The following is a 25097-nucleotide window of genomic DNA, read 5'->3' as shown; positions in this document are numbered from 1 at the left end:
CAAATGGAGAAAGTAGCGGGTATGTCTTGGAGACCTTTGTAGCAGTTGAGAAGACAGCCCAAGTCTGGGCACCATCCCAAGGGGACTCAAAGTGTTAGCTTACCATCAGGGCCAAATTCTCCCAGGCTTGGCTGCACACAAGCCAAGCAAAATATGTTAATTGATATTTCACTTGCTAAACACTCTCCCAGTTTGCAATGGAAGTAGTAGGATCCATATATTTAAGAGAGGGCTTTTGGCTCAATCACCACCATGTGCCTGCCCTTAGCTGTGCTTTTCACTGTCTCGTTTTCTGCCCTTAAAAAAATCCAAGCAACAAGACGAGCCCCGGTTTTAGGCAGAAACTTGCAAAATGCAACAAACCCCGGAGCTGTGGGGGGAACAGAAGAGTTGCCCAAAGCAGTATTTTCCAGTTTGGTCTTGGCTGTGAGCCAGGAGGCTGGTTTGCACTGTGGCTGTGCTGGCACAAGTTGGGACTTATCTGTGCCCCACCATGCTGGTGGATTTTGCTGGAGACCTGGCACTTGTCAGACAAGGGATCAGTAAAAGTATTATTTTAATTACTGGGTTGGAACCAACTCTGTGTGTGCGTGGGGAAGGGTGCACAGAACTCATATGGCAGCCTCAGAACTCACATGGAGCAGCTGTCAATCAAAGGGGCAGCCTGGGAGCCTGCCCACACCACTCCCCCTGGAATTCCTAACCCAGCCTCTGACTGGCTATATCACCCATTGCTCCCACCCAGGATGCACTGAGTGGTCAGTGAGCCAGATAGCCCACTGGGGAAGGGTGGCCATTGTGGCCAAAGCACATAAATACAGGAGCACAGTGGTTCCATCTTGCCTTTTCTCTCAAGAGCTGCTGTTGCTGTTTTTCTCTTAATTTTTTTTCTTCATATCTTTTCTCTTTCTTTACTCCTTTTTCTTCTCTTAATTTCTTTTTTTTCTTTACTCTTTTCATACTTAATATTTTGGGTAACTTAAAGCCAGGGGGTTGAATTCTGCCTTGTGTACTAGGGTGGTGGTTTGGGGAATGGTCTACTTGGTTGTGTGTTATGCCTTTTAAGCATTTGCCAAAATCCTCATTTCCTCCTGAAATTAAAAGTATCTCCTGGGAAAACATGTCAGCATTCTCTCTTTAGGCTATATAACTATGTGAAGCTATATAAGAACCAAAGGCTCTGCAAAAGTTAGGTGGGCAAAATTTTGGAGTCTTAAATATATTTTTAAAAGCAATGCTCCCAGTTAAGCTTCTGGCTTCAGGACTTTAGTGTTACAGTACTGCAGCAGGTCGCCAAGACCTTACTTACCTGCTTCAGCATCTGTTGAAGGGCAGAAGGCAGCAGCCAGCCTCTTTCAGACAGCATTTCCTTGCCAGGTGCTGCACTAGTGCCATGGTGAGGGGAGTCTCAGCTTGCTGGGTCTGAGGTGTCCAGGGTTGACCAGGTATTGCTTCCCAGGGCCCTGATGTGCTCCTGCACTTGGTGCTTTTGTCTCCAATGCCCTGCCTGTTGCCTGCCTGCCCTGCAGCCCAGTTTCCTCTGGCTCCGAAGGCTTCTGGCAACACAGACATGCAAACCTGGCACCTGCAGCATGTTCTGGCTGATCTCAAGCTTATCCTTACTCAGCTCAAGTTATCAACAGTATCAATTAATACTGAGTGTTGATTCAGTGCTTGGGTAGGTCAGAAGTCTGAGGTGGTTCAGAAACCTTCCCCGCACAGTGTCCATGTCTGCACTGGAAATCAGTGGATGAGTGTTAGAGCTGGCAGGGCTGGGACTGTGTGGGTTGTCCTGGTGGCTTTGACTGCAGTGATGGGGCATGTGCCAGAACCAAAGTCCCCATGTGGCCAACTTCTCTAATGCCTGCTCTGTCTGGCTAGGGTTGGACATGTGTGTGGAGCAAGAGCATGTCTGCCAGCACAGCTGCATCAGCATCCCTGGCCCCTCCTACTGCAAATGCAACCTGGGCTACAGGCTCAGTGTGGGTAGAAAGAACCTATTCCTGTAAAAACCCTTTTTAAATCCTAAATCTTGTAGGGGGCTTGTAGTTACAAGTCTCATGGAGGGAAGCTGAAATGCAGCAGAGGACCTGGTGAGGCCAGCAGCCGCCTGGGTGCTCTGTTCACTGGGCTGCTGCCTCCCAAGTCTGTAATGACTGCAGACATTCTGCATTGCTAAATGCTGGCCAGTCACATGGTCCTTACAGTGCTTTTTCCATTATCCCAGTTCTGTCTGAGGCTACCGTGGTCTGGGCTGGTGAGCACTCCTGCAGGCTATTGCAGCATATGACCCTCACCCACATTATCTGTAAACTGCTTTGCTACCCAGAGTCTGCCCATGGCAGTGAACAGAGACCCAGGAGCATTCTCATTCTCAGTGCCACCCCTGGGCTGCTGTGTGACTTCGGGCTGCTTTTCCCAAAGCAGCCTGCCTGCCCCTTCATAGCCTTAGGGTGACATGTTAGTGTAGAGACAGGTGACAAAACTGGACACCACAAACTGCAGGTATGGGCCCAATACCAGTGAGTTTGCACATCCTGTAATTCAGGAAATTATTGACATTAATGATATTGCTTGTCAGGTTTAGCGGGGTGCCCAGAGTTGAGCAGGTGGGGACACTGAGCGACCTTAGCTGGAAGAACGAATCTTGCAGATCAAACTTAAGCCGCTGTTGCTTGTCCACTATACAAGGCTACAGCTTGAATGCCATTCAGATGTTCACCTGCAGTCTTAAATCACACTTGCAATGGAGAAACCTGCACAGTGGTAGCCATCTACCTTGTCTTTCCTGAGTACCTGTGCTCTGCAAGCAGCTGGTCAACACTTTCTTTCATGGTTCTGGTTGCACATTGAAAGAAATTATCTCTGCCAGTATTAAGTTGAGATTGCTGTACAAGACTTCTCAGCGATGTCTCTGAGGAATATGAAATTTTCCTGTTAGAAATGTCTCAGGATATAAAGTAACATCCTCTTGTAAAATATTTAGTATGACTCCTGGACAGAAAGTAGTACCAAAGCCATTCAAAGCTTTTATTTTTATTCTTTGCAGTAATTAATTGCACATATCATAGCCTACACTTGTCTTTTCAAGTATCAGAAGAAAGATTATGAGAAAGGTTCAATAAATCAAACATGGAAGTGTTGCCACCAAGTGGTACAAGCTGTATTAGGCAATGGCTCATAATTTATAGATCACAGTGTTGTATCTGAGATGTCCTGATGTATTTATAAAAAGATTCCTTTTTGCTTTGTTTAGCTTTCTTTTTCTTGTGGTTCATTTTACCTCCCATGATGTTAAATGATCATGCTAGCACCTGTCTCCAGGGAGTCATGGAATCTATGACATGCCTCTTTCAGCTTCTTCTGGAGCTGCAGACAGTAGAGAGGCACATATGAAGGGTCTTCAAATATGAAGGGTCTTCTGGATGTATGGGACCTTGTCCTGTTAGGATGTGCCATATCCCTCCCTCCTCAGCCTCAGGTGTGAGTGGAGAGAGTGGCCAGGCAGTGGAATGTGTCCCACAGGCCCTGAAGACTGCCTGAGGAGTGTCCCAGCCCCCCCCAACATTTCCAGTGCAGGCCCTCCTGAGGGATTTGGACACTTTTGAAATCATCTGCAAATTTATATGTTGGTGTTTTTTTTTTTTTTAATGGCACATACTGTGCTAAGGTGTTTTGTTTTTCAGTCAAAGTAGTAAGTATGATGTACTTTAGCCATATGTTTTTCTTTACTATGAAGGAGCTTAATAATGCCCTTTTCTTTGCTGTTGTTTAGAAACCTTAGAGTATATATATTGAAAAAATTGTGGAGAAGAGGTTGAGGTGCATCTTAGTTATTTATATTGTGAGGCACATATTTTTCTTGAGAGCTGTCTCTCCCATGGGGACATGGCTCTCCAGAGCTGTTTGGGGCTCAAGGCAGTAGAAGGCATTCTGGGAAGGACGTGGAGACTTATGCACGCACACACACAATCCCACCCCTGGGCAAGCATATCTAAATCGTAGCATGTGCTGGGGATGTAGAGGATCTGCAGGTCTCACACCCTTCTGCCTCCCATGCAGTGTGGCTGTCAGTACCAGCAAGCCCACCAGCTGAACGGTCCTTTTCCACTGCTGGGTGGAAAGATGAGGATGGTGCAGGAATCTGGAGAACTGAAAGTCATGGTGCGCCCTCAGATAGATGGTGGTGGCAGTGGAGTGCTGGGTTGGCTGCTTGGATAAGCTGAACATATGGAAGAGGAGCCCAACAGGAAAGATTTAGGTCAAAAAGATGCTTTTTCAAAGCTGACATATTTTCTCAGCTTTTTTCTCAACAACCTCTCCCTTTCTCTCTGTCTTTGGACAACTGTCTTGTGTTTCTCAGAATGTAAGCCTAAAGTACACCTCTTTTTTTTTTTTTTTTATACCACTGTCAATGTTGCCACCATTATCTTCAGACCAAGCAAATGATAGCAAAAGGCAGAATCAGTCACCAAGCTCCTTTTATCCTGGGTTCAGTCTCCTGAAATTACAGTAGAAGAGTTAAATTAATGCAGCTGATCTCCTGAAAGGAACCACTAGAAGGGAATTGGTAAGTATATGTGTTAGTGAAACCTGACAGGAGAAAAGATCTGCAAAAATCTTGCTGCATAATTTCCAAAGCCCTTACAAGTGTGTGTGAATATATTTAAATTTTATTTTTTGACATTATAAAGAGAAAGAAAATAAATGCAAAGGGTGATGTTAACCTGAATAACACCTAGCATTGCTAGCCAGAGGGAAAAGAATAAAATTAGGATATCAAATCTAAATTAAAATATTAAAAATCTAAATTTAAAATATGTCTTATCAGGAGCAGGGGAACTTGCCTATAATGGTTTATGTTTCAGTCTGTTATACAGAGTAAATTCAACTTGACCATTTATGAATAGCTAATTATTTTCCAGTATGATGACTGCTCTTTAGACATCACATTTGCATATGATTCTTCCACTTGTTATTTTTACTACTGCTCCTTTAAAAAATAATTAACACAGATAAATCAAGCAGACAGATTAATATAATAAATTCACTAGCAGATTAAGTCATTGTTTTCAAAATGATTGTAGCAAAATTAGGTTTTCTTTATTTTTCTGCAGGGTTTTGCAGATGGAAGAGGCCAAATATTTAGACATGATTTGTACATGGGTATATCTGTTGTATATCTGCATATCTGTCCCACCTACATTTGTAAAGAGAATATATACTTTCCCCCCCTCTATTAACTGAAGAAATAGAAACATAAATAGAAACTGTCATAAGACCATGTAAAAAGGAAACACAAAGGAGTTACTGGACAACTATGACTTCAACTATAATTCTGTCCATCAACAAAGAATAGTTTTGAGCAAGGTATTTGATAACTATTTAGAATCATCTTATTTTTATTGAAATTTTATAAAATCCAGGAAGCTTTCTAGTCATTTCTACTTTTGCTTATGGTACAGTGCCTGTACCAAAGTTGTTAAATCTCTAGTGAATACTGTTCTATATCTTGTTGGAAAAAATAGAATCAAAATAAAGGAAAACCAAAATGCTCAAATATATTTGGTTGAGCAGAGTGTGTACATTTTGGTGATTGAAATGGTAGGCCAAATATTATAGGGCTATAATGAGGTGAGAACAAATTTTGACACAAATTAAACTTAACCCAAATTAAAATGGCCATGAACAATAGGCAAACCACTAGCAGCAAATACTGCTTTTTTCCAAGGCAATAGGTGGCAGATATGGCATGCAGCATGCCATGGGCTAGGATCGTTATCTTCTGGATTGTTTGGAAGCAGGTGCACACAATCCGTTGGGGACGAGGGGGTGAATGATTGTGTTTGTCACTGCTGACTTGCATGGTGACTGAATTAGGTAAATAGTCTTCTGGGCTAACCTCTTCAGGTGTCTGGAGATCAAAGAATGAGAATAATTTAGGTTGGAAAAGACCTCTAAGGTCATCGAGTCCAACCATTAACTCAGCACCACTGTGTTCATCACTAAACCATATCCCTAAGTGACACTCCTATGTCTCAACACCTCCGGATCACAATCCATATCTTGCCTGGCTTGAATCACTTCTGGTAGTGCCGGCTGCTCCCACTGATGAGGCCATGCAGGTACACAGTGAGGGTGCCCACGTCAGTCAGATAGAGCAACTCTGCAATAATGCACAGCCTCAAGTCCTGGTCTATCACTGCCTGTGGTTTGCTTGTCTTACAGAACTGCAAGTGGGGATTAAACCTTTGTAATGACCTCTGAGGAGCAGCAAAGAGAAACAGTTTCTGGCCCTGAACGTTTCACTTTCACTTTATTTATTTGTTTTGCAGCTGTTTTTGAAAGAAGGGGAAAAATTATCATGGGGCATTAGAGGTGAAATATCTAAATTTCCCTCTTTTTGGTGTGTAAAAAGAGACTTTAGCATTTAAATAACTGAGCTATATGGATAATCTACTTTGAACTTTAAATTAGTTAAAAATATAATAAAGGATTATAAAATAATTGTTGTATTAGAATTACAGGGCATGAGCATCAGCACAAAGAGACGTTTCCAGACACTACTCATGCACACCCAGTGAACACGTGCATTGGAGAACCCCTTTTCCACACATGCGTTTTCACCACTGTGGCACTTTCCCCAGGCACATTCCTGGGGTAGCACACAGCAGGAGAGGATGCTGTCACACAGAGTTGTTGCTAGTTTTTGAAAATATCTCAAGCACTTGTACTTGGAGGAAGAAAAGACTGACAACCTTACATTCCCGAGCTTTTTTTTTTTTAATTCTTCCATATTAATTTTTTTAAGAAACATTCCATTTCAAAGTCCCCTATCCAGATTTTTCTTTTTCTTGCTTTCTCCACTATCTCTCTGTGTCATAATGTAAGAAACATCTTCAGGGTTTGCTACTAATTAACTGTGGCCTGTTTAATGGCGTCACTGGGCTGTTTCTCCAGCAATAGCTTCTGGCACGAGCTGGCCTTGTAATTTTCCAGACACAATGTTTCCTCAGTTTGTGTGGAAAAACCCAGGAAAACAAAACAGCACCTGCAAAGAACAAATATAACTGAAGTTCTCTGTAGCCTTTCAGTACAGAGCCGTGAAAACCTTACTAAACCATCCATAAGCCTCCACTAGGTACTGAGGCCTTTCCACTAACAATTTATCATTGCTGTCATAGCTGTCTTTCATCCTTCCTGTTCACCTCCCTGCTAACCCATGTCTATGCGTTGCAGGGCTGGTAGGCACTCAGAAAGGCTGGGGCTTTTATTTAAGCATTTTCAGCTGCTCATCTGTCACAGAAAGAAGGAACCTTGTAATGGACCACAGGTGTACCTACCACAGTAGGGCTGGGCTTTGAAACACTTGTGCTGAAGAAGTAGTATTGATTTCAGTGGGGTTGTGCCAGGGAATAACAGCTCTGCAATAAATAGAGGTGTTTTGCTTTTCTCTGGGTCGTTTTATCCTGAACAAGAAAAGGACAGTCTGAGTGCAGACTTGTTTCAATTGGGGAGGAGGAGATGATTGTGCCAGGGCATGACCAGGTAGCACTTTTTCCTCCTTGCCCCATCCCCAAGGAGCCTCACAATTGCACAATATCTCACTAGCTTCAACCAGGCACTGTGGCCAAGGAGGTGGTGGAAGGAGAGTGGTCATGTAATGAAGACGTTGCTTCTCCCCACTCTCTGCCCACCCTCCGGGGCAGTGGGGCCCAGGTTGCTGGCACCTCATATGGTTCATATATATAACCTTTCATTTAGTCTCTGGGAGCCATTGATGAGTTGTAACCAGAACACAGTACTCACCTGTAGTCAGGGGCACAACATATATGCCAGCCCTACAAGGGATGCGATGGGACTCTGGTCTATGCAGCATGTGAGGAGACAAAGGCTACTGTATAGAGATAAAGTAGATGTAGATGAAACGATTAAATGTAGATTAAATGCAGAAAAATTAGTATGTAAATAATCAGGAGAAATCTTTGTTTAAAGGACAAATGAGGGGCAAAGGTGCTGGATTGGGCAGTGGAATGGGGGACATTGATGTTGCCTACATGTATGACTCTCTATGTTTTACCTCAGACATAATTTTGGATTACAAAGACTATAAATAGAGCATCCAGAGCAGAAAAGTACAGGAAGGAAGAGGAAACCTCTAATAAATTATATCTTCAAAGGATCTGAGTAGAGGGAGTAAAACAAAAGGAAAGTTTAAAAGAAGCTTGTACTGAATATTATAAATTCACATGAGAAAAAAGGTCTTCTCTCAGTGTGGGAAGACACAAGAGTTTCAGTACTTTGTGCTTAAGTAGGGAAAAGGTCAAGACTGCTTTTGCCATGTTGTGATTAAAAAATCATGTTGTTAAAATTGTATTAAATGGAACTCCTGATTTCTTGCAGCCATGGATTTAAGAGCAATTGCTTCTCATTTAGCTTGTCCAAAGGTCTATCTGCCAAGAACCTGGCATTACAGTAAACAAAAAATATTGTTTAACTTATAACAAATACAGCAATCTCATCTCAAATGCCTGCAGTTGTGAGTTGTGGATAGACCAGGGACACTAGGCCTGATTTTGTGTGGGTGGGGGAGACTGGGAAATGTTTTGGATACCAGTATGATTTGTCTTGTGGTGAGTTGTGGCAATCCAGATTCCCCGTGCAGGATGCAAATGGCAAAGCAAAGCAACGTTTTTGTGCTGTCCCTTGCTGGGGACTGGGGGTGTCCTGCAGAGAGGTTCCCAACCAACCCAAGGATTCCTCTGCAGGTAGGTGCTGTTGGTGGCCCTTTGCACATGGTCTGTGAAAGCTGCCTGCCTGTTGATTTTGCTGGGGGGCTGTGGAGAAAGGGACCTGAATTTGAATGGAAGGTGCCATAGCATGAAGACAAAATTGTGTTTTCCAGCATCCAGCCCCAGCGCTTCAAAACTCTCCTGTTTCCCTTTCTAGTAAACAGGAAGTAAAGAAGACATGCAATATAAAATCACATGCACGGAAAGGATCATGCAGTTTTTACAGTCAAATTTGAGGATGAATTAGTTTTTGAGATACTGCCATTTTAAGGATTATATTGTTAATAACCTAAATTTGACACACATTTCCCCTCCTTTAGCCACCACCTGCAAAGCCTCTCTGAAAATTATCTCTTATGAAGCGGTGTCATTAGTGGCTTCCTGTGAGGTTTCTTTTGGAAGTGGCAGAAAGGTAAATAAAAATGAATTAATACAACATTTTGGGTTTGTAGGCAAAATATGCAAATATCTTACTGACAAAGCTTTAGTAGCATTAAAGGCTTTCAGATCCTATCCTCAGAGGCTCTGCTTGTGGAATCAGAAGCCTTTAGGCAACCTTTAACTTAGTTTATGTGTAATACACACACACACACACGCTCTCTTTCTTTTTCCCTAATGTCCTCTTGGACCAGTTCCCTCTGGTGCAGTTTCCAGCTTCACAGTTCATGAATTTTATTTGCAATCAATAAATAAACCTATTATCAAGTTTTGTATTCTCATCATATATTGTCATTTCTCATAAACCATTTCACTGTATAAGGCAGCTTCACTGAGCACGTGCCACTCACCTTTATGGCTCAGCAGAGGGCTGTCAGGTATATGGAGGGGATGTGTATGAAGATCTAATAAGATTTCAGATCTAACGAATGCTTATGAATAAGACTGCAACAATTCATCATTGTTATCATTATTATTAATATTATCTTACTGTGTTGAGTTAGTGGTCAGCATTTTCATGCTCTTTGAGCCCTGGTCTGTGACATGTTCTTACAGTATGCAGCACAGGATTGCCTTGCAATTCTCCAGACCCACCCGTATCATCAAAGAAAATGTTATTTCTGACATATAACATCACAGCATTTCTCAGCCATTTTAGACAACTAACGAAAAGCTTTTTGCATGCCCCTTACAAGGATGTCAAGTTCCCACTGTAGCAAATTATCAGTGACGAACCCCTCCTAATAGCTCATGCAGATTTCTTTAGGCAGCATTAGTTTAGGCATGGTGTGGTGATCAGGCCCTTGGACAGTTACTGATTTGTGCCTTGGATTTTATCTATCAGCCAGACAGAGTATTAAAAGCTGGTGTCATATGCAGTTATCAAAAGATAGTATTACAAGGTCAACTGACAAATAATATTCTAAAATGAAGACTCCAATTTGCCTACTTTGCTAACCTCTGACAGTGTGTAATCTTGTACACAAATGAAAAAATTAGTCTATCGGTGACCAAAAAGGGAAGAAGCAAGCAGAGAGGGTCAAGGAAGTTGGAAGCAGGCATTCACAGTTAAGTGCACTTCCATAAGCACAGGAAAATCAGCAGTACTTGGGACTTATCCTAGTAACACTATCATCACTACTGCGAGATAGTAGAAGTGATACTATTACTACAGTACACCACCATTACTACTAAGCAGTAAAAAAACTGCTACTGCTAACAGCAGCAGCATCATTACTCAGCAGTACTACTAAATAGTATCACTACACACTTGCAAAGGTCTAGGATATCGTTGTGGTTTAATTTAGTTTGAAACAAATCTCCTCTTGTCTGCACTGGAACATGAATGTTAGTAATGGAAATAAATGCATGTCTAAGTGGCAAAGTCTGTGTCTCATTGCAGCACCATGAAGCCAAAGTGGTGCATATTTTGAGGTGATGCACACCATGCCATTAAAGCAATGGAAGAGTTTTTGAACTTTCTATTCTTTTTTTGAGAATGGTACTAAGCCAGTGATGAAGTTAATATTTGTGAGGTTTGGGAAAATTTCTTTCAGGGTGTGATTTCTGGTCCTATGAATTTTAATATTATAAGCAACTTTATTATAATTTAGATGGCCCCAAGAATATTTAGAAATTTTGTGCTGTGCCAAACCCACCCAAGACAGTATATCCCTGACACTGGCAGCCAGGAATGATGTACAGAAGGGACAGCATGCAGAATGTGATGGCTGACTGCAAGGCAGGACCGTGGTGGAGTTCTTTGTCCTGTGCTGGGCTGCTGTGACTCTACCACTCAGTGCTCAAGCTATCTGGATGGTGTAAGTCCCTGCTTATCATGGGGAATCAGATCAGTTTTGAACTGATCATGTTTGAGCCACGATCCGAAGAAGCAGAGAAGGCAAATATCCTGCAGACACTTAATGATGAAGTTAAAGGATATCTCCTATTTCAAAAGTCAGTTCCCACTCTCTCCTCTCATGGATGTTTTCTCTGAAGTGCACTGCTGAGTCCTGTAAGTAGAAGTCATCTGCTGCAGGAGAACATGGAGCCAACACAATAATGAAAAGATACTTTTGATCCTTTACAAAATGTCACTATTTGCTCACAAAATTGTGCTGGAAATCATAAGCAAAACCTTATAGTCATGACAAATGATTTTGCTGCTGTTTTCAGTTCTCATTTTTGGTTCACTTTTTATTGTTCCTAATTTGCCTAAGATTTAGCTCTACAAATTGCACACATATAGAGCAGACTTCTTACTAGTGTCAGCAAGGTCAGTGTTTCAACAGGGTATTACCATGAGAAGGGACAGTGACTATCATCTGACCTGTCACCCATGACCAGATTTGTACAGAAAAGTATTGAATACAATTTCTGCTTGAAGGGTATGTTACATAATTTGCTGTCTGATGGAACTTTCTATGGTGTAGGCTTACTCAATAGCTGATTCTTTAAAGGTGTTAGGTTGTTAGGATTGTATGTGTAACTTTAAATGATACATTTGATATTAAACCATGTTTCTTTAACTGTGGGACTCAATGTAGCTGTGATATCTTATGCCAATGGCGAGACCACATGTTTTAGCTGCAGATACTAGCAATGTGAGAACTCTAGCAAATAGGTTTGCCTTTTTTTTTTGTTTGCTTTTCTGCTTTTCAATTTGCCTAAGAAATACATGATTGTCTTAGTTTATCTTTACTTTCTCTTCAGAACTCTTTCCTCATAAAGCATGTGAGCAATCTTTTCTTCCAACCAGGGAAGACATGCTCCAACTATTTCTTTATACCCTTATAACCCTTAAGTTATGCTTCTCTCTTTTGACCTACTGTTTCTGCAAGTTATTTTTCTGAGCATGTCTGTACTGGCTGTTACACGGTCAAGGCCTTGAATGCATGCCAAACTGTTTGGGGGGCCTCTTTCCTATGTTTCAGTGGATGTTTGCCAGAATATGTAAGTCTGCAGCAGCACTGACTGTGCTGAACTCTTCCAGAACAACATCTCTTCCACCATACATGGACTACTACATTTCTGATTTGAAGACACAAGGGTACCATATGTGTGTACATTGGATATAAGCAATAAGCCTTCACAGGGTGTAGATTAGAAGGCTCACTTTGGCCTTCTGCCTCATAGCACACCCAAGGTGCACAAAGGTTGGTTTCCCAAGGGATGCCCTTGACTTCCTCTGGATCTCAGTGTGCTTGATGCATATGTTGTCAAAGAAGCTCAAGACAGACTGTTGAGATTGATTGGCCCTCTATTTCCAAATTAAAGAGAGCTCTATTGTGCTTACAGCATTGAGGGAGATATTTCCAGTCACTGAGGCAGAAAAGCTGGCAAAACATACTTAATTTATACCTAAACTGCTGCCAGTATTCACTGCTGAGATTCTCTTTCCTCATCCTGCTTGTGCAGGCTGCCATTTTCACACCTCAGCAAGCAAGCAAGGCAACATGGTGCATGATTCTACGGTGTACCTTGCAGTCCCTGAGCCCACCTCTTGTGGAGGAAAAAGTTGCTTCTCTGGCATCAGTCAGTACTGACATGTACTCAGAGCAGGCACATGTTTCATGGGAAGCAAGATGCCAAATATCTTAATGGAATATTGGGAAAATTGTTGCAGCTGACATAGCACGCATGCTCTCCAGCACCTTAGCCAAGGTGGGAGATTCTCTTGGCTTTGTAGAGGAAACAAATGCCAATGCTGTCTTTTGACATACACATTAGGCAATGCAGATACAGCTCTTCTCAGAATTTGTGAGACAACATTTTGTTGAAAATTAGGTTTTGGAATGTCTTTGTGATTTTGACTTAATCATAAATGAGTAAAGGCAGAACCCAGTTCTCATCCTCAGCAATCACATTCACTTCTGTAATTAAAACAGGCTAGGCAAATGCAGATAAAAGGTTTTATTCTATCCAGAGGAGTTCTGGTTGAGACTTTGGGGAGGGATCTGACCACTAATAAGTTATGGCAAACCATCAGACCTGGTACTGCTAACTTTAGTGTATCAGTGATTCCCATCTCTCATCTCCACACGAAGCAACTTTAGGTTGCATTTATGTAGCAGGCCCCCTTGGAGTCTGTGTCCTGATTTAATATCAATCTAATATAGATTGGTTAGAGGTAGTCAGCATGGATTACAAAAAGGAGGTCAGGCTTAACAATCTTGATTCATTTCTCTGAGGAAGTGACAATGAAAGTGGACAGTGATAAAGAAGGAGACATAATTTACTTGGACTTGAAAAGGCTCTCAATACAGTGAAACATAGCAGATTAATTTGTAAGGTTAGCAAGTATGGGACGATACTAAAATACTCAATTGGATATAAAATTGGTTTGGTAACAAGGCCCAGGGAGTGGCAGTAATGGTTATAGATCACACTGGGAAAATGTTATGCATCCTAGGGTGTGTGTTTGAAGACATTCTGAAGATAACAAGGATGGGCAAAGCCAAAAACAAACATGGTGGAAAAAAGAGAAAAAATACAGAAAATATGAAGGCTACAGTCTCATGGGAAGCAAATGATCATACCAACATGTGTGCTGGTTTCAGCTGGGGTAGAGTTAATTTGCTTCACAGTACTGAGTTTTGGATTTGTACTGAACAGGGGTTTGATAATACAGAGATGTCTTTGTTGCTGAGCAGAGCTTACCCAGAGCCAAGGCCTTTTCTGCTTTTTGTACTGCCACTCTGGCAAGGAAGTTGGGGGTGCGTGGGAGGCTGGGACATGACATAGCTGGGACAAGTGACCCAAACTGACCAAAAGGATATTCCATAGCATCTGACATCCTGCTCAGTATATAAAGTGAGGAGAAGAAAGAGGAAGGGGAAGATGTTTGGATTGACTGTGTTTGTCTTCCCAAGTCACTGTTATGCGTGACAGGGCCCTTCTCTCTTGGAGATAGTTGAACACCTGTATGCCCATTGGAAGCAGTGAATTAATTCCTTGTTTTACTTTGCTTGTGTGCATGACTTTTGCTTTCCCTGTCTGTATCTCAACCTGTGAATTTTCTAGCTTTTATCCCTCTGATTCTCTCCCTGATCCTGCTGGCAAGCAGAGAGCGAGTGGCTGCATGGGGCTTGGTTGTCAGCTGGGGTGAAACCACAATAACACGCAATTGGAAATTTCAAGTAATGTCCAATGAAGAAAATTGCCTAGGAACTGAAGGGGCCTAGCCAGGCTCATGAGCTGCAGGTCTTTCAACAGAGGCAAAAGTATACAGAGCGGCAAGGATTCTTCCTTTTAAGCAAGAAAGAGGGCAAAAATTACAGTTTGCTCCAAGTGCCAATGAGCAATAAGTGGGAAGCCTGTTCTTAGAAACCAATCTTACCCTGAAAAGTCAAAGATCCCTGGGTCCTTGCTATGAGGATGAATCGTAGCATTTAGTTTGTATTTTCAGCTCAAAATAAATCTTTAGAGAATCCTAGTTCTTTCTATTTGCTATAATCTAAGGAGACTGGACTTCCAGAACTGAAATAATTTTTTGTCACTGTCCTGCAAGATGCTATGTTACATGCTGTAATAAAGCAGAGAACTGGCTAGAAGAAAAAAATGTTAAGAGACCTCAGAGATTCACAGTACTGAGCAAAAATGGTTTCAGTCAATACTCACCTCCTTAAAATGTGAACATTCCCATCTCTTGGATGATATTCAGAGAGGGTTTGGGAAAGCCGTACTGGTGATTCTGGTGCTGCCATCAGGTAGCACTGCTGGCAGTTCAAGAAAATACAAGCTTTGATAACCAGCAGAGTTTCCTCCTTGGAGTCCTTTGGTTTCATATTAAAGACCCAGGCAGCCAGGCCCACTCCCACAGAGCATGGGTGAGAAGGCAGTTTTTGCAGTCCTACCTGTGCCTTTGACTCACTCCCACCATGTTTTAAAGATAGGAATCTGTGGAAGGATCAGACCATGCAGCTTGGAAAAATTGGGAAAGATTTTTTAATGAAACAAGAGAGAGCTGCTCTCTTGGCCTGTGACTGGTGTGGTAGAGGATTAGAAAGGAAGCTTGATGTAACAATTAGCCGCAGACTCATTTGTCTGTGGTTCATGCTATAGGTTCTGCTTTGTTATTTGATTATGAATATTGGATCAAAACTTTGGTCCTGAAGCCATTAAAGTCATTAGTCAAGTTCTCATTAATTCGAGCTGGACCAAGACTGGACCTTTTGTGGCTAATCAGAGGACACAGACAAACCTGTACATCAATCAAGGGTATAGACTCATTCTGCTGGGGTCATATGGTTAATACATCCTGTTCCTGTCATTTCCGCTATAAATCTGTGAATGCTTTTAAAGCAAGAGGAAAACCTGATTCCTTTCCTTTTGCCAGAAAACATTATGTTCACTTTTATTACAAACAAGACAAGGAGTCCTTTTTCTCATGAAAACTCCTAACGGGAAAGGTAATCTCAATATTTTCCATGTCTCTAGAGTCAGTGAAAGGTAATTTGAGACGAAGTGCCAGACAATAAAGTCTCCTGTCTGCAAAGCATGCAAGCATTCTCCCACTGAGTTCCCATAAGCCTTTATTGGGTCCTGACAATCATTTTGCCTAAGCATTAAGTCAGTACTTATTGTGCTGTTGGTGTCTACTAAAAATGCCTTATTTTCTGCATTGCATCTAATCTACACAGCTCCTAGAAAATGGGAAAAAATTTATAACTTCCTACACATGTAATCAAACTCATAATTATTGATTTAATTTGCATGGCCTTGGACTTGAGTCACTAACTAGGTTTTACTTCTGAGTATGATATTTCTAGAAATGTGGTTATTTATATGAAATAATTCCGAACTACTCTGTTTTTTTTTTTTTTTTTTTTTTTTCCAAAAGAACCACCTCACAGTGATTATGGGAATAAAAGCTGATCTTCCACTCTCTCCAGAGTGGAGGGCTAGAGCACCTTTCCTATGAAGACAGGCTGAGAGAGTTAGGGCTGTTCAACATGGAGAAGAGAAGGCTTTAGGAACAAATTTTATCAGTCTTTCAGTACAATAAGGGGGCTTTTAAAAAGGAGGGAGAGGGACTTTTTACATGGGCAGATAATGAAGGACAAGGGGCAATGGTTTTAAACTGAAAGAGAGTAGGTTTAGATTAGATGTGAGGAAGAAATTCTTTACTTAGAGGGTGGTGAAGCAGTGGAATAGGTTGCTCAAAGAAGTTATGGATGCCCCGTCCCTTCAAGTGTTCAGGCTGGGCCCCTGAGCAACTTGATCTAGTGTGTGGCACCCCTGCCCATGGCAGGGAGGTTGGAATTAGATGACATTTAAGGTTCCCTCCAATCCAAACTACTCTATGATTCTACGATTTGCTGAAAAAAGTGTGGATGTGATTTATTTTATGAAAACATCTTCCAGCACTCACTTATGAAAAGATGAAGGAATAGGTGAAAGAGGGGAAGAAAGGACCTTTATTATGCATATATACATAGGTACCACCCTGCCCAGTTTGAAAGCTCAACTGGCTTTCAGAGGTAGTAGATCTGAGTGTCTGTGTGCATGCATGTGCATGTTTTATAAATGGTTTGATCTTACCTGAGCATCTGTGGCTCTGGTGATATCCATTTGTTCACATTTCTGTAGGCTCTTTGGTAAACTCACTGGATAGATGACAGTTCATTAATTTAGTTGACAATGCACATCAAGTCTTTCCACCCTCCGCCCCCAGCCCTAAAATGAAAATAAAGAAATTACAATGGTAAGAAGGGAAAATACTATGCAAATAACTCTGAAAGCATTGACACATTTAAACTAATGCAGTTCCTAGAATCATAACAATAAATGTGCTGTCAGGGGCATCAAAGTTACTCCAGTGACAGACCACCTTGTAAGAGCACCAGCGCAAGCTGTCAGAGTACTTACCTAAGTACTCCTGAAACATTTTTCTTTCACTATAACCTTTCAGAGTCATGAGGCTTCGAAAGAGCCCTTTTCCCCTTGCAACCCTTTAGGTAGCTTTTAAATACCTGCATATATCACCTTGCAAAACAAGCAGTTCAGGAACAAACTTTCTAGAGATGGCAGGTACTGAGATCAGGTTTTTTAGGAAATGTTCTTTGATGAAATGACTTGACAAAGTTTCCCCAACTTCCTGCATGGAAAACAGTTTTTCGTCAAATATTACCAAGATAGCAGCTAAGTCTACCCCCAGGAATCCTTTTAAAAGGGCTCAACCCTTTCAAGCAGTTGTTTTTGTTTAATAAAGCTGCTGCAGATAATAATTTACAATATCCATTCTCAGACATTAACTAGTGCAGTAACATCACTATGAAAACCTACCACAAAATGGCTTTCCATAATTTTCTTTAATGCACAAAGTCCTCATTCAACTGCAAGTCTTAGAGCAGTCTATTCCTTTTAACCATCAACTCCATGCTCTCATGCAATGTATAGGCAGTATGGTTAAGATTTAAAAAGCCTTTGTAACAGCTCAGAAATGCCTCTCTCAAGCCCTTTCTTGGAATTAGTGGCTTTAGTTAATATTGGTTAACACTATTTGGAACAGGCATGTTATTCTTCCATTAATCTTTATTCTGGTCATTCTTCCAATCTCCATTTAAATTCAGTTTTCTTCTCGGTTGGCATCCGTACCCTTAGCTACCTCATAAACAAGATGCATTGCCAACTGGAACATGCAAGCAGAGCTGAAAGCAGCATTGCTAACCTCTGCTCCTTTCTACCCACTGGAAGTTGGAGACGTAGCAAACTCAGTGCTTGGAGCCTGGGAAGTAGGAATCCTGAACTGCTTGGAAGTTCGAAGAGCCAAACTTCAGGCTATTAAGGGACTGGACTGGCTCACTGAGCTATAACTGTGCATACATTTCTCTCTCTTTTTTTTTTTTAATTTAATCAGCCCAGCCAGCCAGATTTATATGCTCTTATTTCAGCTGAGTGTATCTTTCACTGAAAAGAGATGTGCTGAAAACTGTGAATAGACAGTTTTACTCAGCATTAATAAGGCAACCAGAGTCTGACCCAGAATGATTAGCCTAGTAGTGTTACTTTCTAAGTGGAGGTAGAGAAGAGAAAAGATTTAGGCACTCAGAGGTGCTTAGGGATTTTGGCTATAGGCAGCACTGTCTTGATTGCCTCAAATTTGCGTTCTTAGAGTCTGCATACTCAGCAATAACAAAATCTTTGTCACAGGTCGGGGAGGCACTGTAAAGAAAGGCCATGAATGAAGGAGAAATGTAGAGACCATGTAAGCCGTGGGTGAGAAGGCTCCCACTCCCCTCGTCTCCCACCACCCAGCCCCTCCTCCATGCATGCAGCAGCCACCACCAGAGTCGGCACAGAGCGATGGGTACCTGGGGTGGCATCTCCTGTACCATAGCTTCTCCCTGCTTTTCACTGCAGAGACTAAAACCACTTGCCTCAGGCCTTTTTTTTTCAGAATTTATGCAGGTCGTTCCCTTTTTAGCCACTCTATATGGATACCTGTGTAATCAAAACTGGTTTTGACTTTTTTTTTCCCTATTCATTTGTGGGGTCAAGGCTTTTTGCCTTATCAGTTCTGCACTGGTAAATGTTTCTGTCCTCAGTTAGTAAGGCAGAATGTTTAGCCACACGACACCAACAACTTACAAGTTGCCACTCTGGGGAAAGAAAGTACACATTTAAAAGAATCAGCAGCCTAGGTAGGATATAATGTGACTTAAGAGTTTCACCGTAACATCATAGAGTATAAAAATGAAAATATAAAGTGCATTTTAAATGATTAATGTACAAAGCTGACCTCTTCCAGTGTGCATTAATCAAGAAAAAATGCACACTTTCTATAGTGGTTAATGTTGCAGGTCCATTATTCAGCTTTGATAATGTGCATAAAAATGCTCAATATGACAATGAGTTGGGGTAGCTGAGAATTTAGAATGGTGGCAAGTTTGTTGTAGTATTTGGATTAGCATTCTTAACCTACATCTTGACAGCTTCTTTTCTTCATTTCGCAAGTGTTAATAAAAATCTAGCTTTATCTTCTTTGATTTTTGGTTATTTTTTCTTGTATTTTAGTTTTTTTTTTTACAAAACAATTAAAAAATACCTGCTCAAACAAATACTACCAGCATTCATTAGTCAGGATGGTTATATGTAAAAGAAATGATGCCAGATAGTAACAAATCCAAGAGAAGTTTATTATGAAAATGGCACCTGCGGGATGAAAAAAAATTAAGTTACATAAAGACAACCATGTATGACATGTATGAGAATCTACAAAAGTATAAAAAGAACCCTGTTGTAAATGAAGTATGTACATTTCTGATTTGCAGCATTATCAATGATCAATGAAAAAAATGTTTCAAATAAGCCAGGCACTCAAGAAGTTAGATTCGGTTAGCTTAACACAAAATAAATGTACCATAGCTGTCACTTTTTAACATTTTAATTTTTTTATATTGTAGAGTTGGTAACACTGCTAAGATTTATACGAACAGAATCCCTTTCCCCATTATTCAGCTACTTGGCACCAGTCTCCTCATAAAAGATTTCATATATTTGTACAAGAAATAGTTAAAAACACAGACACAGTCTTCACAGGTAATGAAGTTTTTTTTTCATTTTGTAATTTTAAACACTATGGATTTAGACAGCAGCTGTGATTATCTGTTAGTTCAAATCACCAGAAATCATTTTGACACAACACAGTAACATTTATAAAAAAAACCCAAAACAACAACAGCTGTCTAGCTGTTCTTCGTAGCTGATAGGTGCACTCCTTTGATTGTTCCATAGCTAGAGCAGAGCTTCCAAAATTAAACTTTGAATTTCCCAATCAGCTTTCTTGCCTTTTTTAAACCTACTTAAATCCTTCCTATGGAACCTTTAAAAGCTCATTAATTAAATTTCTGGCATCCAATTCCTTTTCCACTATCACTCCTCTGTGGCTTGGACCTACTTCTCAAATTCAAAGCTACCACAGAAATTGACACAATGCAGTGAGTGGTCAAAAAGGACAGCTGAGTTAATACATTAGCTTTGCACACATAAGCGAATATATATGACAATTCTAAGCTCAGTTTCCTTTTTAAACAATGCCAGTCGACCTTTGAAAGAATTTCATATCTCACTGGTAATTGTTCTACGTATTGCTCCACCAGCCTACCTAGGAGAAAACCAAAGAAATGCACCCTCTGCTTACAGTTCGAGCACAAGGACTCTGGGAATGTTAACAACTGAGGCTATATGGCGTCAATTTGCTTAATATATCTGAGCATTACTCTGTAGTGCATTGTGGGGTACACTGGAAGAGTAAGTCATACCCAGAATTCCTCTGTGGGAATAATGGCTCCATTAACCTTGAGCTAGTTAAGAGTCTTTTATCTCTGAGAGTGAAGAAGAGAAAACGAGAGAGCGAGAGAAAGAGAGAGGGAAAACGTGTGGAGGAGGTGGGGAGAGAGGAAGAGGGAGAGAGAGGTTTGAGAATACACAACAGCAAAGCAACAGCAGAAATTAAAATGTATACAGACAGTGGAAGCAGCATAAGGTGACATTACAGAGGAAGGCCACCACACAAAAACCACTAACCCCCAAGAATCACTGGTTCACTAGGACTGCAGGAATGGGACTTTACCACTCCGGACTAGAGATAAAGCACAGAGAAGACAAAGGACAAAACAACTACATTAGCTTAGTATATACTGCATATAGTAACACACATTGAAACTGCAATGGGACTGACAGCCAAGGACACTTACACATTGTACACATTACAGTTCTCACATCTGTTATTAGATGCCTTAACAAACAGCTGCCAAAGATGGAGTGGAAGAAGAATTTATATTTGACAGTCATTTGGAGTGTTTGACACTACACTGTGATTTCTGGCAACAAAGACAAAATAGGAGATTTCTTTTCTTTTACTTAATGTGCAGTTTTCAGTTGTAGTTATCTATTTCAAGCTTATTAACCCATTCTTTAGTTTTAAAACATATTGGTTTCAATACTAGAAATAAGGAAAATATTAACAAAAAATACCCAAATCAAAGAAAAAAAAAGAAATTTACAACCTTCCCTCTATAATATTAAATGAAAAACAAAACAAAACATGTTAAATAGTACTGTTTTTTTTTACTCTGAAGTGTTATTTGACGTTGTAAAATTAGCCTCAGTTACACTGAGAAAAAAATAAAGCAAAACAATATGCACCTAAGAAACTGCTCCTCGCGTCAATTAAATTGATTTTTTTTGTTTTTAAGCACTTTTTGAAAAATGCTTCCTGACCCATTTAAATTTGATGTGAGGCTATGCTTGTTAGTTTGGAGGTAAAAAATTTTAAGTCCTGCAGCAAATGTTAATGAGGGCTTTTGTCTTAACTAACCAAGGAGACTGCAGCACCCCACTATAAACCAGTACGGAACACATTCTTTCCAAAAAACCCAGCCCACAAGCTGCATATTGTATGAAGACATTACAGATTAATAAATGATAGCACCATGGTTTTAGAAATTAAGTTAAAGTTTCAGTAATTAACATTTAGTCCAACTTTTTAACATTCTAGTCACAGGCCAGAAATTAACTTTTTAAGAACCCAAATTATTTTATGTGCAAGTAAGAAAATCTTAACCATAAAAAGAGAATTAAACTCTGCATAAAATTCTAAAATACTATCCCCTATTTTAAAGGAATTAGGAACAAAACCCCCTTTTCATTTGACTTAGTCAAACAGGGCACAATTTTTATGCTTGTTTCTTTTAATCTTGATCATATCAAGATCATTTTGAAGTAAAACCAATGGTTGTCACTTTAAAATCTCTTTACCACAACACTGAGTATTCTATGGCAGAGGCATACACATATTAAAGGCATCTTAATAAAGATGCAAAGGAAAAAACACACATCTTAGAAGAAGACAAAATGGCAGGCAACTGGTACTTCAACTCTCTGAAGGCAAAAATAAAAAAATATCTTTACATTAAAGAATAAGTCAAGTTAAAGAGAAAGGGAATGAAATGGGGACCATCATATTGAGATAATAAGCTGACCTGCTCAAATTCAAAGTGCTAGAATTAAAGGTCTAAATTAAAACATAGTCTATGCCTCAGAGTATAACACTGAACACAGTATGTGGTCATATTTCAATCCTCCTTCCGTTCCAGAGTCTGTGTAGTGTGAATGCCATTGCTGTACACAGGAAATGGAAGAGTGGAAAAAAGTCCTTCGGCAGTTGTGAACACATTCCCTGCAGGCATTTGGGTCAGACTGGCCCCGCTCACAGCACTTCCAAATGGTCCCGACATATTGAGTCGGTGAACATGGTGGTAGAGCATTTCCATGGGTGTTTTAGGATCTAGCCCAAAGCTGGGGCTGTTAACATCAACAAAGTTAACAGCATGGGTGTTGGGGAGGAGGTTGCCCTGCATGGCTAAAGTAACTTCAGCTGGAGCATATCGAATAGTGCCAGTGGTGTAGACCCTCTGAGCAGCAGTGCTGGTCGCAGCAAGGGTTCCTGTTACCCTGTGAACCAAAGGAAGCACCACATTGCCTGCTTGTAACCTCTGAAGGGCTTCCAGATCCCCAGCGTACAACAAAGAGTTGGAAGTTGTGGGACCTCCTGGGTGTTTGTCTCTTGGAGATGCTGAAAGTGGGGGTGACAAAGGGTCAGAGGACACAGGAGCCAAGGCTGAGTTGGATGAGGTGCTGAACTGAGTTTTACGGCTGGCAGTATTTTCAGTCCCTGGCGGGGTGAGAACGGAGTCTGGAATGGAGACATGTAAACTACTGCTGGCTTGGGGGGAAGGGAAGTGCTCGGAGCTGGGGGGCTTGGTCATACTGTAGGGTGATTCATTCCTTGAGATTTCCCTGTTGGGTGGGTAATTCCAAATACTGCTATCATTATCAAAATTTATAGGTTCTGAGATTTCTGTTTTAATTTTGAGCACTGAGGCACTGTTTGGTGACGAAAGCAGCTGGGGCTGTTCCACCAAAGCTGAGTCAAGTCCATTTGGACTTGAGGTGCTTGACAGCCTTCTCCGGGTCATGCTGCCTCCCTTTTGCTTTTTTCTCCTTTTCTTCCTCTTCTGATGTTTGCTGGAAGACTGGGCATTTACTTCACCTGCACTGTCTGAGTCCTTGGCACTATCGGAGGTCAGTGATTCACAGTTCTGCAACCGCAAGTCTGACTCACTCTCAACATAGCGCTCCACCTTGATCTGCATAGAGCCAAGAGTGCCAAAACTGTCCTCAGGAGCCTTTTGATTCTCGAAGTCAGAGTTTTCAAAGCTGTCATCACTGTCCCTGCTGTCCTGGTTGCTGGAGCTGTTCCCATCATCATTACAGTTCATTTCGTTATCTGACTGATTTCCTGACTTTTTCCTGTCGGATTCAGGGTCTTCACTGTTTTCTGACTGGTTTCCTTTCTCATCTGACTTTGAGTTCTCATTGTCCTCTGGAGCAAAATGAAAGTGAAACAAACCATTAGCAACAGGAACATAATATTATAATTCAAGTGCAGATTTCTACCTAACAATGAGATTTGATTTCCTTTAAACTTTTTTTGACAAACGGTGTTCTGTTCTCTAGAGCCACACTTTTTTGCAAAGTTGTGTTGGGAGAGTTTTGATCACCATGAGTGTCTCTAGCTTAGGACTGTTCATGCACTAAAAGCCTATGCTATATGGCTGCGCCTTGATTGAGGGTGGCCTTTTAATCTCCTGGCAGGACAAGAACAATTTTGACAACTGTGAGCACAACACTATTGTAGCCATGCCATCCAAAGAGGTGTCAGTGAACAATCCCATTATCACCATTATGTTCCAGTGATTGTTCTTTCACATTAATGTTCTCCTACAGTGGGCAGGCATCCAGGTATAGCACTATTTACTAATGAAGATTCTAGTTCTCTCATCTCATTTTCCTCTGACCATTGCCACTTTTGAAGTGGCATAGTGTCTCTGGCTTCAGTGGATTTACTGCTGATTTCCTCCCATGTAAGAGGAGAAGGTCATATGTGTATAAATTCGAATGAATAAAGCAGTTAAAACAATTTTGTGTTGTTGCTAGACTGTCTTCTCATATTCTCCTGAAGGGCAACAAATAAAAAAAAATACAGAAAAAATTCATCCAGTGAATTAAATTCTTGATTGATCCAAATCATCTAAGGACCATTCAAAATATGCCAGCTACAGCACTGAGAAGCTGTCACTCTTCTTGCCTGAATTCATTTAATTATAATTCTAATACTGATGAGATAAACACTCTAGCTCACTGGACTAGGAGAGCCAAAGCAGCTTTGAGACTGAATACGCTCCATTATCATACTATGTTCAAAAGGGTCACTACAGGCTTCAGGAGACCTTGTCTTTTACAGACCAGCCAGAAATCTTTTGTTGGCTAATAAAAGATGTTTTTCACTCATCAGAGCCAAGTACTACCCTTTTCAATACGCTTGTATTAGGGGGACAGGAGAAAGGCCAATTTCCCTCTAAAGACTGGTTACTCCTGGAGCCACGTCAATACCAAACTATTTCCCAGAAGTGCTGGAGAAGGTGGGTTTGACAGGAAAGCTGCCTGAGCATTCAGGGCAATGCACTTCACAAGTCATTAAGTGGGACTTTTTCTTGTGTCAGCAGCACCACAGAGCCTGTTCCTTTGGAAAAATAAAAGCCACAGAAGCAAAGTAGCAGCCATAAACCCCTAAGTCTCATCCAGCTTTTTGTTCCACCTAGCACTGAATTTCTCCTACAATTTTTTCTTCCTTTTTTTTGAATATGCTTTCTTTTAAGACCATGGTTTCTAGCTGGTGAAGAGTGAACTTAAGGTAAGGTGGTCTAAGGCTGTACAATACAGCCTGGGATTTTATCAGAGCTTGAATTGAACTTGTTGGTTTCATCCAAGGTGTTCCAATTTCAGATCCTTTGGCACTTC

The 25097-nt window shown here is 40.9% G+C and overlaps 1 protein-coding gene and 1 long non-coding RNA gene across 9 annotated transcripts in view; both read right to left on the bottom strand.

Annotated features, from left to right (window-relative positions):
* Nucleotides 1–3719: 3719 nt before the first annotated feature.
* Nucleotides 3720–18140, bottom strand: LOC135415989 (uncharacterized). The gene is made up of 3 exons (XR_010431379.1): nt 17517–18140; nt 16773–16907; nt 3720–7051 (listed from the first exon to the last, which is right to left on the bottom strand). It is a non-coding gene; the product is annotated as an uncharacterized LOC135415989 (long non-coding RNA).
* Nucleotides 18141–19348: 1208 nt separating this feature from the next.
* Nucleotides 19349–25097, bottom strand: part of NPAS3 (neuronal PAS domain protein 3) — a 609815-nt gene continuing 604066 nt past the window's right edge. For all 8 annotated transcript variants that reach the window (XM_064658572.1, XM_064658576.1, XM_064658573.1 and 5 more), the window contains one exon: nt 19349–23619. In XM_064658572.1, the coding sequence (XP_064514642.1) occupies nt 22310–23619 (1310 nt within the window). In that variant the 3' untranslated portion in view covers nt 19349–22309. The remainder of the gene's footprint in view (nt 23620–25097) is intronic.

Source organism: Pseudopipra pipra, chromosome 6 (assembly GCF_036250125.1).
Source record: "Pseudopipra pipra isolate bDixPip1 chromosome 6, bDixPip1.hap1, whole genome shotgun sequence".
Taxonomy (NCBI): domain Eukaryota; kingdom Metazoa; phylum Chordata; class Aves; order Passeriformes; family Pipridae; genus Pseudopipra; species Pseudopipra pipra.
Note: the sequence above shows the minus strand (reverse complement) of the source record. Positions and strands in the feature narration are given on the sequence as shown.